The following is a 16308-nucleotide window of genomic DNA, read 5'->3' on the forward strand; positions in this document are numbered from 1 at the left end:
CATTTGCCAGAGAACACCAAGATTGGCCACTGGTGCCCTGTGCTCTTCACAGATGAAAGCAGGTTCACACTGAGCACGTGACAATCTGGAGACGCCGTGGAGAACATTCTGCTGCCTGCAACATCCTCCAGCATGACCGGTTTGGCGATGGGTTAGTCATGGTGTGGGGTGGCATTTCTTTGGGGGGCCGCACAGCCCTCCATGTGCTCGCCAGAGGTAGCCTGACTGCCATTAGGTACAGAGATGAGATCCTCAGACCCCTGGTGAGACCATATGCTGGTGCGGTTGGCCCTGGGTTCCTCCTAATGCAAGACAATGCTAGACCTCATGTGGCTGGAGTGTGTCAGCAGTTCCTGCAAGAGGAAGGTAATGATGCTATGGACTGGCCCGTCCGTTCCCCAGACCTGAATCCAATTGAGCACATCTGGGACATCATGTCTCGCTCCATCCACCAACGCCACGTTGCACCACAGACTGTCCAGGAGTTGGCGGATGCTTTAGTCCAGGTCTGGGAGATCCCACAGGAGACCATCCGCCACCTCATCAGGAGCATGCCCAGGCGTTGTAGGGAGGTCATACAGGCACGTGGAGGCCACACACACTACTGCGCCTCATATTGACTTGTTTTAAGGACATTACATCAAAGTTGGATCAGCCTGTAGTGTAGTTTTCCACTTTAATTTTGAGTGTGACTCCAAATCTAGACCTCCATGGGTTGATAAATTTGATTTCCATTGATAATTTGTGTGATTTTGTTGTCAGCACATTCAACTATTTAAAGAAAAAAGTATTTAATAAGAATATTTCATTCATTCAGATCTAGGATGTGTTATTTTAGTGTTCCCTTGACTTTTATATATATATATATATATATATTTCCCTCTCATGGTCAAAATGCTGTAAAGAAACCACTACTACAGGCCACCAATAAGAAGAGACTTGCTTGGGCCAAGAAACACAAGCAATGGACATTAGACCAGTGCAAATCTGTCCTTTGGTCTGGAATCCAAATTTGAGATGTTTGGTTCCAACTGCTTTGTCTTTGTGAGACGCAGAGTAGGTGAATGCATGTGTGGTTCCCACTGTGGAGCATGGAGGAGGAGTTGTGATGGTGTGGGGGTGACACTGTCAGTAATTTATTTAGAATTCAATGCACACTTAACCAGCATGGCTACCACAGCATCCTTCACGATACACCATCCCATCTGGTTTGCGCCTCCAGGCTGTGTAAAGGCTATTTGACCAAGGAGAGTGATGGAGTGCTGCATCAGATGACCTGGCCTCCACAATTACCCAACCTCGACCCAATTGAGATGGTTTGGGATGAGTTGGACCGCAGAGTGAAGGAAAAGCAGCCAACAAGTGCTCAGCATGTGTGTTAACTCCTTAAAGACTGTTGGAAAGCATTCCGGATTAAGCTGGTTGAGAGAATGCCAAGAGTGTGCAAAGCTGTCATCAAGGCAAAGGGTGGCTACTTTTTAGAATCTAAAATATATTTTGATTTGTTTAACACTTTTTTGGTTACTACATGATTCCATGTGTTATTTCATAGTTTGTTTTCACTATTATTCTACAATGTAGAAAATAGTACAAATAAAGAAATACCCTGGAATGAGTAGGTGTCTACACTTTTGACTGGTACTGTATATGTTTTTCACATATTGTGAGAGGGACGCAATTTAGCTCGCTCGGATTCTTTAACTTAGATTGATGAGTCTTTCTGTCGCCGCGCATCTCGGTCAAATACATGATAAATATTTCAATATTTTATTTGGATGGGAAAAGAGGTACAGTAGGACGAGCCAGGCCCCCTAAGACCCACCCATAACGCCTGACCTGTGGGGGAAAGAAGTAATACCGTCTACAAGACTTTATGCATAATTAATATGATCTGTCTAGAACGTCTTAAAATCCATGACTTTTAAGATGTGTTTTCAGAGATTCCTTTAAAGAAAAACTCTTCCCACACTTGGAGCATTTGTGACCTTTCTCACCCGTGTGAATTAACATGTGTCTTTTAAGTTCACTGAGAATGACAAAACGTTTTGTGCACAGGGTGCAGGGGTATGGACGCTCCCCTGTGTGAAATCTTCGTATATGAATCTGAAGATGGCATGCTGCTTTGAAACCCCTTCCGCAATGTTCACAGGTGTAGGGACATTCTCCTGTGTGCGATCGTGTATGCAGCCTCAGTTCTCCTGAGCTAAGGAATGCCTTACCACAGATGCTACATAAATAGTTTTTCTCCCCTGCATGCATCCGCATGTGTCTTGCTAGATGTTGGACAGATGTTTTCCCACAAATAGTGCAACAGTAGGGACGCTCCCCAGTGTGTGTGCGTACATGCATTTTGAGTGAATATGCACACATGAATCTCCGGTCACAGTGAGAGCATTTGAATGGTCTTTCCCCTGTGTGAGCTCGCTGATGTCTTTTCAGACCTAATCTGGTAGAAAATCTTCTCTCACACTGGTTACAACAGAATGGAAATGTGTGAATTCTTATGTGTTTTTTCAGAGAGTTGAGGTTTTGGTAAACATTCCCACAATGAGGGCAGCTTAGAGTCATGTTATTGGGTCTATGGGGGATAATCGTTGTGCTTGAGGGAAAGTTTTCAGTCCCAGATTCTTCAGAGTGTTGACACTTCTGTTCATCTCCTTGGTGCCTAGTCCTGATGTGCTGGTGAAGTAGTTTTGTTCTGCTTGAGGGAAGGTGCTTTTCAGTCCCAGATTCTTCAGGGCGTCGAAGCTTTCGGTCCTCTGCTCGATGCCTAATCCTGATGTGCTGGTGGAGTTTTGCCATATCACTGTGAGAGAATGAGCAGAGGGAGCAGGCGAGGACCTGGGATTCCATGTCACTATTCAATCCTGCAATGACAAAATCAGGAGGACAGATTGCTTAAGAAGTGATATTCTGCCCAGATTAATGAATTACCATTTAACAAAGCAATTTTGAGTAACACTACATTGAACAGCTTGCCGACTACCAGGTATTTACTTACAAAGTACATAAAATAAGGTAAGAATTGTGTTAGTCATTTCACAAAGAACACAAGGATGTACCAATTGTTATCAAGAATTGACAGATTCTGTTAATAATTTCCAAGTTGCTAATTACCATGAGGTACCAATTGTTAAAGTAATTTCATTTTAAATGCCAGATAAATGACAGTGATAATAGGACTGTAAAATAAAGTCAAATATTTTATTAATAACTTGAATTCTTGAATGTCCATACCGTTGCTGGGTACTGGGATACACGGACCAGAATTCTCTGCAGGTAAAACATTAATCTGCTCTTGTTGCTCTAAATAAAAATGATCTTCTTCCTCCTCCTCTCTGCCCCAATTAAATGGTCCTTCTGCATCTCTCTCTATCCCATTCTTTAAGCATTCATCTCCATCGGAGCATGACCTTGTTTTGTCAGAGCTGGCCTGCTCAGAGCTAATGACAACTCTTATTGTTGGAGGGAAGGAAAGTGTGGACAGGATGGTATCTGCAGTGTAGTAAGAGAAATAACCTAGGAAAGACAACATAATTGATCCCATAAATTACACTCTTGCCATACATCATCTTCCACTACTTACCAGACAAAGAATTTAACATACACAATAACAAATATATAATTCTGGTTGGACACTTACCTCTTTTCAGGTTTCCATGATGCTGATGGTGCTGCAGAAGAGTCTTCAGCTCTTCAGTGTCAAAGATGGTGCTTCCACATTCCTCCACGACAGAGGGGGCATCACCAAGCCATGCTGCTGTCTGAGGAGCAGGGGAAATAGCACATTTTCTATTTCATTTCATTCTGGGGGAGGGTTATGTAATTGATTACATTTCAATATTTTTCAGCGCTTTAGAATAGATTGAATTCAACGCTGTGTATCATTGGTATGCACCCTTTGCTCCCTTCTCTGCATGCCAGATCCTGGAGCATTGGGTAGGTGTTTTCCTTTAGCTCACCATTCCATAGTTCTCAGCCCCATTTTTTATTTTAAACAGTGACCAGCAGTCAATACTTAAACAGGCAGAACTGCAATTTTTCTATCTGTACCTGTGTGAAGTCTGGTACAGGTAGCAGCTCCTCCAGTCTGGAGAGGAACTCCCACACCAGTACCTGCAGTGCGGTGTCATACCGAGGGCCATAGTGTGCTGGGAACACCTCCTGAAATTTTTTGAATTTAACACACAATAAGTCTGGTGGCAATGGCTTTCGGGTGTCATTTGTTGTGTGGTATAGTCTGCAATCATCTCCTGGTAATGCAGGCAATTAACAATGTCAATAATAGCAAAACTTGGCTTGAAGGTGACTGCTGTGCCAAAAAAATACACTTACAGATGCATTAAATACACACCTGACGGTCACAAGTATTACCAGTTGTGAGACAAAGATCTCTTACCTGGAAGAAGTGCTCCCGCTCAGACGGGTCTTCCAGCAGGGTTTGGACCAGCTCCACAAAGTTAGACTCTGTAGCCTCCAACTCATCATCATCATTACTCTGTCAGTAAGCATAAACAAACCAAACAAATTTCATCAGACATTAACTCAACCTCACCATATGAGTTGAAAACATCTTAAACATACACTACAGCTCAAAAGTTTGGGGTCACTTCAAAATGTCCATGTGTTTGAAAGAAAACACATTTTTTGTCCATTAAAATAACATCAAATTGATCAGAAATACAATGTAGACATTGTAAATGAATATTGTAGCTGGACACGACAGATTTTTTATGGAATATCTAAATCAAATCAAAGTTTATTTGACACGTGCGCCGAATACAACAGGTGTAGTAGACCTTACAGTGAAACGCTTACTTACAGGCTCTAACCAACAGTGCAAAAAAAGGTAGTTGGTGAACAATAGGTAAGTAAAGAAATAAAAACAACAGTAAAAAAGACCGTGAAAAATAATAGTAGCGAGGCTATATACAGTAGCGAGGCTATATACAGGCACCGGTTAGTCGGGCTGATTGAGGTAGTATGTACATGTAGATATGGTTAAAGTGACTATGCATATATGATAAACAGAGTAGCAGTAGCGTAAAAGAGGGGGTGGTGGGACAGAGTGCAGATAGCCCGGTTAGCCAATGTGTGGGGGGGCACTGGTTGGTCGGGCCAATTGAGGTAGTATGTACATGAATGTATGGTAAAAGTGACTATGCATATATGATAAACAGTAGCAGCAGAAGATATGGTTGCAGAAACATTATGTAGAAAATAAGTTACAAATAACGCAAAAAACCCCACATAATAGCACAATTGGTTGGGCGCCTGAAACTGCTGCCATTTCATCCGGCGCCATTTTAAATAGGTGTTCAGAGGCCCATTATCAGCAACCATCATTCCTGTGTTCCAATGGCATGTTGTGTTAGCTAATCCAAGTTTATCATTTTAAAAGGCTAATTGATCAATAGAAAGCCCTTTTGCCATTATATTAGCACAGCTGAAAACTGTTGTGCTAATTAAAGAAAATTAAAGGCTATTCCATGCGAGAAATTGCCAAGAAACTGAAGATCTCGTACAACGCTGTGTCCTACTCCTCACATGGAATAGCCTTAATTTCTCAGAACAAGAATAGACTGACGAGTTTCAGAAGAAAGATATTTGTTTCTGGACATTTTGAGCCTGTAATCAAACCCACAAATGCTGATGCTCCAGATACTCAACTAGTCTAAAGAAGGCCAGTTTTATTGCTTCTTTAAATCAGCACAAGAGTTTTCAGCTGTGCTAACCTAATTGCAAAAGTAAAATTTAGCTAACACAATGTGCCATTGGAACACAGGAGTGATGGTTGTTGATAATGGGCTTCTGTACGCCTATGTAGATATCACATACATTTGCACTTTCCAGCTACAATAGTCATTTACAACATTAACAATGTCTACACTGTATTTCTGATCAATTTGGTGTTATTTTAATGGACAATTTTTTTGCTTATCTTTCAAAAACAAGGAAATGTCTAAGTGACACCACACTTTTGAACAGTAGTATAAGTTAACTTACCTCTTTGTGTACAGCGTATTCTGTCAAATAATGGATTTTGTCCAGGTGAGGCTGGATGGTCACGAGGTCAGCTGTGCTCTCACTGAGACACAACTCCAGTACCAGCTGAAAAAGAGGTAGACATGTGAGAGCAAGCCCCAGGGGAAAACATACTATTTACAGCTATCAGAATCCTCTGCATGCATTTCCACCTCTCTCACCCTTGCTCTCAGACCCAGAAGAAGTTGTGTCCTCTGCCTGGAACTCAGCAGCTCTGGAACCATCTCTGTCACCAAAGTCACAAACTCCTCCAGCTTCCCATAATGCTTTACAATATGCTGCTGAGCCACTTGCCACATGAATGCTGACATCAAGCGTAATGGTGGAGCAAGGAGACGCAGTGAGGACAGAGTTAAACCGGGACCTACGTTGGGAAACACAAACAATAACATGTTATAGAGTAAAAACCAATGGCATATTTAAAATACTGTAGGTGAGTTATATATATATATATTTATCTAGCAAGAGATTAGGAAACTAGCCAGCATCAGCAACTAGCTATTTAACCAGCCAGTCACCACAGTGAAAGCCCTCACACAAACTACAAAAATGTATACAGTAAAAGTTAACTTACCAAAGTCTTCTGCACCTGGAAAAGAATAAGCCTGAGCTTTTGTTTGGTTAGTGAGGACACTATCGATGATGGCAAAACAGCTTTCTTCAAGATAGATGGAACCACTCATGTTGTCGTCATCCTCAAGTTTTCTGTATTCCTGTTTCAGCTTTTTTAACTTTTCTCTGCATTGCTTCGACGTCCTGTTAAATCCAAGGGCAGCGAACTCTGAACTAAATTTGGCATAGACGTGCTCATTTTTATAAGAGAGAAGCTGCTTCTGAACTCTCTCATCTGCCCAGAGTGTTAACAATGTGTGAACCTCCTGCAAAGTCCAGCGGTATCCAGATTCCTCTGTGAAAGAACCGCATCAGTTGAAAGCAGTCAGAAACTGGAAAACAATATTAGCTAGCAAGCTTAAGGTACTGTTTATGAAAAACGTGTAGCTACTAGTATTTCTCAACTTCTGGCTGTTGCTGACTGGACCCTCAGATGATGATGTACTAGACAACTTACCATAATCTTCCACTTCTTCTGGGGAATAGGATTGGGTCGACTCCAGTAACATAGTAGCAGAATTTATCACCTTAGCCCCTGAAGTTCCTGTTTGGTGACCAAAGAGATTATGGACCTCATCAGGTGTCCAACTGGATGAAGATTGGTCTGTGGAAGCAACAGGTCAGTTGACAGTACTCACACTATCAATATTTACTACCAAACCTGCGGTAACAGGCAAAGTAACTGTGTTAAAAATGTGTATTCGATTCTGTACTAGACAACTTACCAGAGTCTTCAATTTCTTGTTGGGAATCAGGCGACTCCAAAATCTTTGCATCTGAATTTATCACCCCAGACTCCAAAGTACTTGGTTGGTGACAGAGGACTCTATCCATGATGGCAAACCATCTTTCTCTACAATGGTTGGAACCTCTCTTGTTATGGTCAAACTTGATTTGTCTATATTCCTGCCTCAGCTTCTTTAGTTTGTCTCTGCACTGCCTTGAAGTCTTCTTAAATCCAAGGACGGCGAGCTCTGAACTAAATGTGGCATAGACATGCTCGTTTTTATAGGCGAGAAGCTGCTCTTGAACACTCTCATCTGCCCAGAGTGTTAACAATGCATGGACCTCCTGAGACGTCCAGCTGTATCCTGATTTTTCTGTGAAAGAATCACATCAGTTGAAAGCAGCCAGAAACTGGTAAACAATAGTAGCAAGCAAGTTTACAGTACGGTTTATGAAAAATGTGTACTAGATAAATGGTTTTCAACTTCTGTCTAATACTGGACGGTCCCTCAGATGGTTAGCAGAGACATTGACTTAGTTAGCTAGTAAAAGAAAATAAACAAATATTACTAATCCCTGATACAAAAAAGGTTGAGAAAGACTGTACTAGATAACTTACCATAAGGTTCCTCTTTTACAGGGGAATCCGGTTGAGTCAACTCCAGCAGCATAGTAGCAGAATGTATCACATCAGCTCCTGAAGTTCCTGGTTGGTGACCAACGAGTCCATGGACCTCATCAGGTGTCCAACTGGATACAGATTGATCTGTGGAAGCAACAGCTCAGTTGACAGTTCTCACATAATCAATATTAACTACGAAGCTTGCGGTAACAGGCAAGTTACTGTAAAAAACGTGTACGAGATGCCGTACGAGACAACCAACCAGAATCCTCAATTTCTTGAGGGGAATCAGGTTAAGTCAACTCCAAAGGCTTTGGATCTGAATGTATCATCCCAGACTCCAAAGTACTTGGTTGGTGACAGAGAACACTATCGATGATGGCAAACCATCTTTCTCCACAATGATTGGAACCACTCTTGTTATCCTTGATTTTTCTGTATTCCTGTTTCAGATTTTTTAGTTTGTGTCTGCACTGCACATTAGGGATCCACATTAGCTGCTGACACTTTCTGGGGTCCAAACACATTAAAACACTTGTATTACACATAAAACAAAATATGAAAACAGTACATACGTATAACACTGTCACACCACAACAAAATGTATGATACCACCATACAACAATATTGCAATGTAAGTGTGTGTAGAGTGCGTGTTCTAGCGCCTGTGTGCGCATGCGTGTCTGTACCTGTGTTTGTGTCTCTTCACAGTCCCCGCTGTTCCATAAGGTGTATTTTTTTTTTATCTGATTCTATTGCTTGCATAAGTTACCTGATGTGGAATAGAGTTCCATGTCGGCATGGCTCTATGTAGTACTATGCACTTTCCAGTCTGTTCTGGCCTTGGGATTGTGAAGAGACCTCTGGTGGCATGTCTTGTGGGGTACGCATGGGTGTCCAAGCTTTGTGCCAGTAGTTCAAACAGACAGCTCGGTGCATTACGCTTGTCAACACTTACAAAAACAAGTAGTGATGAAGTCAATCTCTCCTCCACTTTGAGCCATGAGAGATTGACATGCATATCATTAATGTTAGCTCACTGTGTACATTTAAGGGCCAGCCATGCTGCCCTGTTCAAAGCCAATTGTAATTTTCCCAAGTCCCTCTTTGTGGCACCTGACCACACGACTGAACAGTAGTCCAAATGCGACAAAACTAGGGCCTGTTGAACCTGCCTTGTCAATCGTGTTGTTAAGGCAGAGCAACGCTATATTATGGACAGACTTCTCCCCATTTTAGCCACTGTTGTATCAACATGTTTGACGATGACAGCTTACAGTCCAGCGTTACTCCAAGCAGTTTAGTCACCTCAACTTGCTCAATTTCCACATTATTCATGACAAGATAAATGAGCTAATCTTGCCAATGAAAAAATCATTAAAGTCATTGGCAATTTCAGTGGGTTTTGTGATGAATGAACCATCTGATTCAATGAATGTTGGAGCTGAGTTTGTTACGGTGTTAAAAATGTGATTGAGAAGCTGCACGAGACAACCTACCAGAATCCTCCACTTCTTGTGGGGAATTGGGTTGAGTTAATTCCAAAAGCATTGCATCTGACTGTATCACCCCAGACTCCAAAGTACTTGGTTGGTGACAGAGAACACTATCGATGATGGCAAACCATCTTTCTCCATGATGATTGGAACCACTCTTGTTATTGTCATCCTTGACTCTTCTATATTCCTGTTTCAGCTTTTTTAGTTTGTCTCTGCACTGTTTAGATTTCCTGTTAAATCCAAGGGCGGCAAGCTCTGAACTAAATTTGGCATAGACATGCTCGTTTTTATAGGAGAGAAGCTGCTTCTGAACACTACCATCTGCCCAGAGTGTTAACAATGCCTGAATCTCCTTTGGCGACCAGTGGTATCCAGATTCCTCTGTGAAAGAATCACATCAGTTGAAAGAAGTAAAAAAAATGGTAAACAATACTAGCTAGCAAGCTTACAGTATGGTTCATGACAAATGTGTACTAGATAAGTGTTTCTCAACTTCTGGCTATTACTGGTCAGTCCCTCAGATGGTTAGTGAGACATGCATGCAAGTGCGTTAGCTGGCTCACAGTCCAAGCTTGCATCCATTTCAAGACCATGGTGCTTGCCTACGGGGCAACAAGGGGAACTGCCCCTCCCTACCTCAGGATATGCTCAAACCCTACACCCCAACTGAGCACTACCACCTCTGGTCTCTTGGCCCTCCCACCCCTGGCTAGCCTGTGGTACAAAAAAGGTTGAAAAACACTACTAGATAACTTACCAATATGTTCCTCGCCTACAGGGGAATCAGGAGTCGATTCAAACAGTAGATTAGTTGCATTTATCACCCCAAGCCCTGAGGTTTCTGATTGTTGACCATGGACCTCATCAGGTGTCCAAATGGATGGAGATTTGTCTGTGGATACAACAGCACAGTTGACAGTACTCACACAAAGAAAAAAAATTTAAGTACCAAGCTTATGGTAACAAAGTTACTGTGTTAAACATGTGAACTAGGTGCTGTACTGGACAACTTAACTTACTAGAATCTCCCATTTCTTGTTGGGAATCAGGCGACCCCAAAAGCTTGGCATCTGAATTTATCACCCCAGACTCCAAAGTACTTGGTTGGTGACACAGGACACTATCAACGATGGCAAACCAACTCTCTTCACGATAGATGGAACCACTCATGTTATTGTTATCCTTGATTTTTTTGTGTTCCTTTTTCAGTATTTGTATCTTTTGTCTGCACTGCTTCGACGTCCTTTTAAAACCCAGGGCAGCAAGCTCTGAACTAAATTTGGCATAGACGTGCTCGTTTTTATAGGAGAGGAGGTGCTTCTGAACACTACCATCTGCCCAGAGTGTTAACAATGCCTGAATCTCCTTTGGCGACCAGTGGTATCCAGATTCCTCTGTGAAAGAATCACATCAGTTGAAAGAAGTAAAAAAAATGGTAAACAATACTAGCTAGCAAGCTTACAGTATGGTTCATGACAAATGTGTACTAGATAAGTGTTTCTCAACTTCTGGCTATTACTGGTCAGTCCCTCAGATGGTTAGTGAGACATGCATGCAAGTGCGTTAGCTGGCTCACAGTCCAAGCTTGCATCCATTTCAAGACCATGGTGCTTGCCTACGGGCAACAAGGGGAACTGCCCCTCCCTTTGACCTCAGGATATGCTCAAACCCTACACCCCAACTGAGCACTACCACCTCTGGTCTCTTGGCCCTCCCACCCCTGGCTAGCCTGTGGTACAAAAAAGGTTGAAAAACACTACTAGATAACTTACCAATATGTTCCTCGCCTACAGGGGAATCAGAGTCGATTCAAACAGTAGATTAGTTGCATTTATCACCCCAAGCCCTGAGGTTTCTGATTGTTGACCATGGACCTCATCAGGTGTCCAAATGGATGGAGATTTGTCTGTGGATACAATTCAGCACAGTTGACAGTACTTGCACAAAGAAAAAAATTTAAGTACATTGGCTTATGGTAACAAAGTTACTGTGTTAAACATGTGAACTAGGTGCTGTACTGGACAACTTAACTTACTAGAATCTCCCATTTCTTGTTGGGAATCAGGTTGACCCCAAAAGCTTGGCATCTGAATTTATCACCCCAGACTCCAAAGTACTTGGTTGGTGACACAGGACACTATCAATGATGGCAAACCAACTCTCTCCATGATAGATTGGAACCACTCATGTTATTGTTATCCTTGATTTTTTTGTGTTCCTTTTCAGTATTTGTATTTGTGTCTGCACTGTTTAGATTTCCTGTTAAAACCCAGGGCAGCAAGCTCTGAACTAAATTTGGCATAGACGTGCTCGTTTTTATAGGAGAGGAGGTGCTTCTGAACACTACCATCTGCCCAGAGTGTTAACAATGCCTGAATCTCCTTTGGCGACCAGTGGTATCCAGATTCCTCTGTGAAAGAATCACATCAGTTGAAAGAAGTAAAAAAAATGGTAAACAATACTAGCTAGCAAGCTTACAGTATGGTTCATGACAAATGTGTACTAGATAAGTGTTTCTCAACTTCTGGCTATTACTGGTCAGTCCCTCAGATGGTTAGTGAGACATGCATGCAAGTGCGTTAGCTGGCTCACAGTCCAAGCTTGCATCCATTTCAAGACCATGGTGCTTGCCTACGGGGCAACAAGGGGAACTGCCCCTCCCTACCTCAGGATATGCTCAAACCCTACACCCCAACTGAGCACTACCACCTCTGGTCTCTTGGCCCTCCCACCCCTGGCTAGCCTGTGGTACAAAAAAGGTTGAAAAACACTACTAGATAACTTACCAATATGTTCCTCGCCTACAGGGGAATCAGGAGTCGATTCAAACAGTAGATTAGTTGCATTTATCACCCCAAGCCCTGAGGTTTCTGATTGTTGACCATGGACCTCATCAGGTGTCCAAATGGATGGAGATTTGTCTGTGGATACAACAGCACAGTTGACAGTACTCACACAAAGAAAAAAAATTTAAGTACCAAGCTTATGGTAACAAAGTTACTGTGTTAAACATGTGAACTAGGTGCTGTACTGGACAACTTAACTTACTAGAATCTCCCATTTCTTGTTGGGAATCAGGCGACCCCAAAAGCTTGGCATCTGAATTTATCACCCCAGACTCCAAAGTACTTGGTTGGTGACACAGGACACTATCAACGATGGCAAACCAACTCTCTTCACGATAGATGGAACCACTCATGTTATTGTTATCCTTGATTTTTTTGTGTTCCTTTTTCAGTATTTGTATCTTTTGTCTGCACTGCTTCGACGTCCTTTTAAAACCCAGGGCAGCAAGCTCTGAACTAAATTTGGCATAGACGTGCTCGTTTTTATAGGAGAGGAGGTGCTTCTGTACTATCTTATCTGCCCAGAGTGTTAACAATGCCTGAACCTCCTTAGACGACCAGTGGTATCCAGATTCCTCTGTGAAAGAACAACATAAGTTGAAACTTGTCAGAAACTTGTAAACAATATTAGCTAGCAAGCTTACAGTACGGTTTATAAATAATGTGTACTAGATAAGCGTTTCTCGGCCATTACTGTCCGGTCCCTCAGATGGTTAGAGCTTACAAAGTAAGTTTTAATCCATTCCACAAAGGGGAGCACCAAATCTTGCCTGTCCCTGGTAAAATATATATATATATTTTAAAACTTTGTACAAGATGACATACCATATTCTTCAGAGGAATCAGTCAACTCCAACAGCCTAGAAGCTGAAATTCTCACCCCAGACCCTGAAGTTTGTGGAAGTTCATCAGGCGTCCTACTGGATGGTAATTTGTCTGTGAAAGCACCAGATCAGATAAAAGCACACACAAACAAAAACATCCACCGGCTGTTTATGACCAGTGTGCTGTTAAGGTGCATTGCAAACAACCATGTCATATTAAAGTTCTCTAGGTCGTGTAGACAATCTTCTGTACTTCATGTTTACCATTTACAATTTGGCTTATTTATGTGTATTCATGGTTAACAGTTCCCTTTGTTGTTTAATGTGCCTGTATGCGCTTGGGAGTGGATTTTTTTTTATAGCAACATCGAAATTGAAGAGGAGTGGGACAACATTCCATAGGCCACAATCAACAGCCTGATCAACTCTATGCAAAGGAGATGTGTTGCGCTGCATAAGGCGAATGGTGGTCACACCAGATACTGACTGGTTTTTGATCCACGCCCCTTATTTTTTAAGGTATCTGTGACCAACAGATGCATATTTGTATTCCTAGTCATGTGAAATCCATAGATTAGGGCCTATTATTTTATTTCAATTGACTGATTTCCTTATATGAACTGTAAATCTTTGAAATTGTTGAATGTTGCGTTTATATTTTTGTTTAGTGTAGATGAGACCTGTATTTAATTTAATACATTTACAAACACTCATAAAATAATGTTTTCATTTTGTCATAATGCGTTATTGTGTGTAGATTGTTTTTACTCTCTCAATTGAATCAATTTTAGAATAAGGCTACAACACAACAAAATGTGGAGTTAGTCATGGGGTCTGAATACTTTCTGAAGGCACTGTATACAGTGCATTTGGAAAGTATTCAGACCCTTTTTCCACGTTGTTACGTTACAGCCTTATTCTAAAATGTATTAAATAGTTTTTTTCTGAATCTATACACAATACCACATAATGACAAATTGAAAACAGGTTTAGACATTTTTGGTAATTTATAACAAATCAAAAACAGAAATGCCTTATTTACAGAAGTATTCAGACCCTTTGCTATGAGACACAAAATTGAGCTCCGGTGCATCCTGTTTCCATTCATCATCCTTGAGATGTTTCTACAACTTGATTGGAGTCCACCTGTGGTAAATTCAATTGATTGGACATGATTTGGAAAGGCACACACCTGTCTATATAAAGGTCCCACAGTTGACAGTGCACATCAGAGCAAAAACCATGCCATGAGGTCAAAGGAATTGTCCGTAGAGCTCTGAGACAGGAGGCACAGATCTGGGGAAGGGTACCAAAAAATGTCTGCAGCATTGAAGGTCCCCAAGAACAGTGGCCTCCATCATTCTTAAATGGAAGAAGTTTGGAACCACCAATACTCTTCTTAGAGCTTGCCGCCCAGCCAAACTGAGCAATTGGGGGAGAAGGGCCTTGGTCAGGAGGTGACCAAAAACTTGGTCACTCTGACAGAGCTCCAGAGTTCCTCTGTGGAGATCGGAGAACCTTCCAGAAAGACAACCATCTTTGCAGTACTCCACCAAAATATCAAAACCTTATTTTAAGTGTTTCTAAATTCCCTTATGGGGAAAATGAATCGTGGAAAAATGGTTGGAACCATTTTCCTGTTTGATCGCTAGGTTTTATGGGTATTATGACACCGTTAATGTTGGGGTTTATGGTGAGAATGGTTCTTCCTTCAAAGCTCGTGAAACACTTAAATCGTTCTTCCGAAGTAGGCAAGTATTTTTTATTTTATTTAACTAGGCAAGTCAGTTAATTAAGAACAAATTCGTATTTACAATGACGGCCCACAAAGGCCAAACCCGACGCTGGGCCAATTGTGCGCCGCCCTATGGGACCCCCAATCACGGCTGGTTGTGATACAACCTGGATCCGTGTCTGTAGTGACACCTCTAGTACTGAGACGCAGTATTTAAGACTGCTGCGCCACACGGGAGCCCCAGTCACTCTGACATGACTACCGAGAACCACTGAGTTCAAATGTACATTATTTGCGCAAACTTCCTACTGGTTGATTCTGGTACTTTCAAGTGGGAAACTCAGTTCATGTTTTACAATTAGTTTCCAAGTCGGACATTTGAGTTTCCTAGTTCCGACTAGTACGTGAACGCAGCAGATAGCAATCTGTACACGACCTGTTATCGTATTCTAAAGCAAATTAAGAAAAACAATTTACCGTTTTTTTGTGATACGGTGGCTTTGCCACTTCTCAGTATTGGCTTTCTGAGTCGCTGTCCCAGTACAGCGTCCATGGCATCGAACCATGATGGTGGAAAATAACTCCGGCGGTCGGAACCGTTTGACTTAATTTCTTTGTACTGACCCTTTAGTTTTTTTAGTTTGTCACGACATTGCTGGACGGTTCCCCTATAACCTAATTTGCGAAGGCGCACAAAGATCTCATGGTACACCTTGGCGGCACCTCGATACTCAGAGTCAGACGAACGTAATGCACGCTGTATTGCCTCGTCTGACCATATTGAGACGATGGCATTCACCTCTTCCCCTGACCAGTGATATCGGGACTCCGGCATTTCTCTTTAGCTAGCTATCACTTCACCAACATGCTGAGTACGGCAGGCTCTGGAGAGACAGATAAGATGATGAAAAGAAAGATGTGATGGTTTGTTAATTTCTGGTACCACCATCAACATCCGGCGTTATCCTACTAGCACGTTTTACCCCAACGCCGCCCATACACTGATCACAGGGACTGGGCGCGGCTCTGAGCGGGTTTTGAGAGGAAAAGATGGCGGAAGTGGATTCTGAATCTAATTGCTTTAGAATCAAGAATAATTGGAACATTGACCGAAATAATGGGAAACGGAACAAATTAGTATACCGTGATGAGAATGTCATTTCGTATCATGTAGGAGTATGATTTATTAATGAGGAGCAGCTGATCGAATTACCAATCTAGGGGAATACATTTGAGATATCCAAACTGATGGAGAGAGTGCTGGGTAGAGTGAAGGCTGTGAGGATCACGAGAGGCGGGCTTGTTTAGATTTTTTTGTGCTTCTAAGGATCTGAAGAAAAGTGTGTTGCGTCTCACCCGAATTGTTAAAAGTGTCCTGTGTGTGTCTCTTAGGAACAGA

General features: G+C 42.0%; 2 protein-coding genes across 3 annotated transcripts; both read right to left on the minus strand.

Annotated features, from left to right (window-relative positions):
* Positions 1–1753: 1753 nt before the first annotated feature.
* On the minus strand, positions 1754–11626 carry LOC115136692 (uncharacterized). 2 transcript variants are annotated; one of them, XM_065024413.1, is made up of 16 exons: positions 11540–11626; positions 11277–11410; positions 10524–10898; positions 10262–10396; positions 9505–9885; positions 8003–8149; positions 7383–7757; positions 7115–7261; positions 6620–6952; positions 6207–6409; positions 6007–6111; positions 4400–4498; positions 4054–4164; positions 3644–3764; positions 3238–3519; positions 1754–2867 (listed from the first exon to the last, which is right to left on the minus strand). In XM_065024413.1, the coding sequence occupies exons 3-16, from the start codon at positions 10672–10674 to the stop codon at positions 1906–1908; spliced, it is 3552 nt and encodes a 1183-aa protein (XP_064880485.1). In that variant the 5' UTR covers positions 10675–10898; positions 11277–11410; positions 11540–11626; the 3' UTR covers positions 1754–1905. The 2 variants fall into 2 exon arrangements, with proteins under 2 accessions (XP_064880485.1, XP_064880486.1); XM_065024414.1 differs by lacking the exon at positions 9505–9885 and having other exon boundaries at positions 11540–11625.
* A 100-nt stretch (positions 11627–11726) lies between these two features.
* LOC135573873 (zinc finger and SCAN domain-containing protein 20-like) lies at positions 11727–15933 on the minus strand. Its single transcript, XM_065024059.1, has 5 exons — positions 15387–15933; positions 13176–13286; positions 12553–12927; positions 12291–12425; positions 11727–11914 (listed from the first exon to the last, which is right to left on the minus strand). The coding sequence occupies exons 1-5, from the start codon at positions 15742–15744 to the stop codon at positions 11727–11729; spliced, it is 1167 nt and encodes a 388-aa protein (XP_064880131.1). The 5' UTR covers positions 15745–15933.
* Between the last annotated feature and the right edge of the window lie 375 nt (positions 15934–16308).

This window comes from Oncorhynchus nerka, linkage group LG11, assembly GCF_034236695.1.
Source record: "Oncorhynchus nerka isolate Pitt River linkage group LG11, Oner_Uvic_2.0, whole genome shotgun sequence".
NCBI lineage: Eukaryota > Metazoa > Chordata > Actinopteri > Salmoniformes > Salmonidae > Oncorhynchus > Oncorhynchus nerka.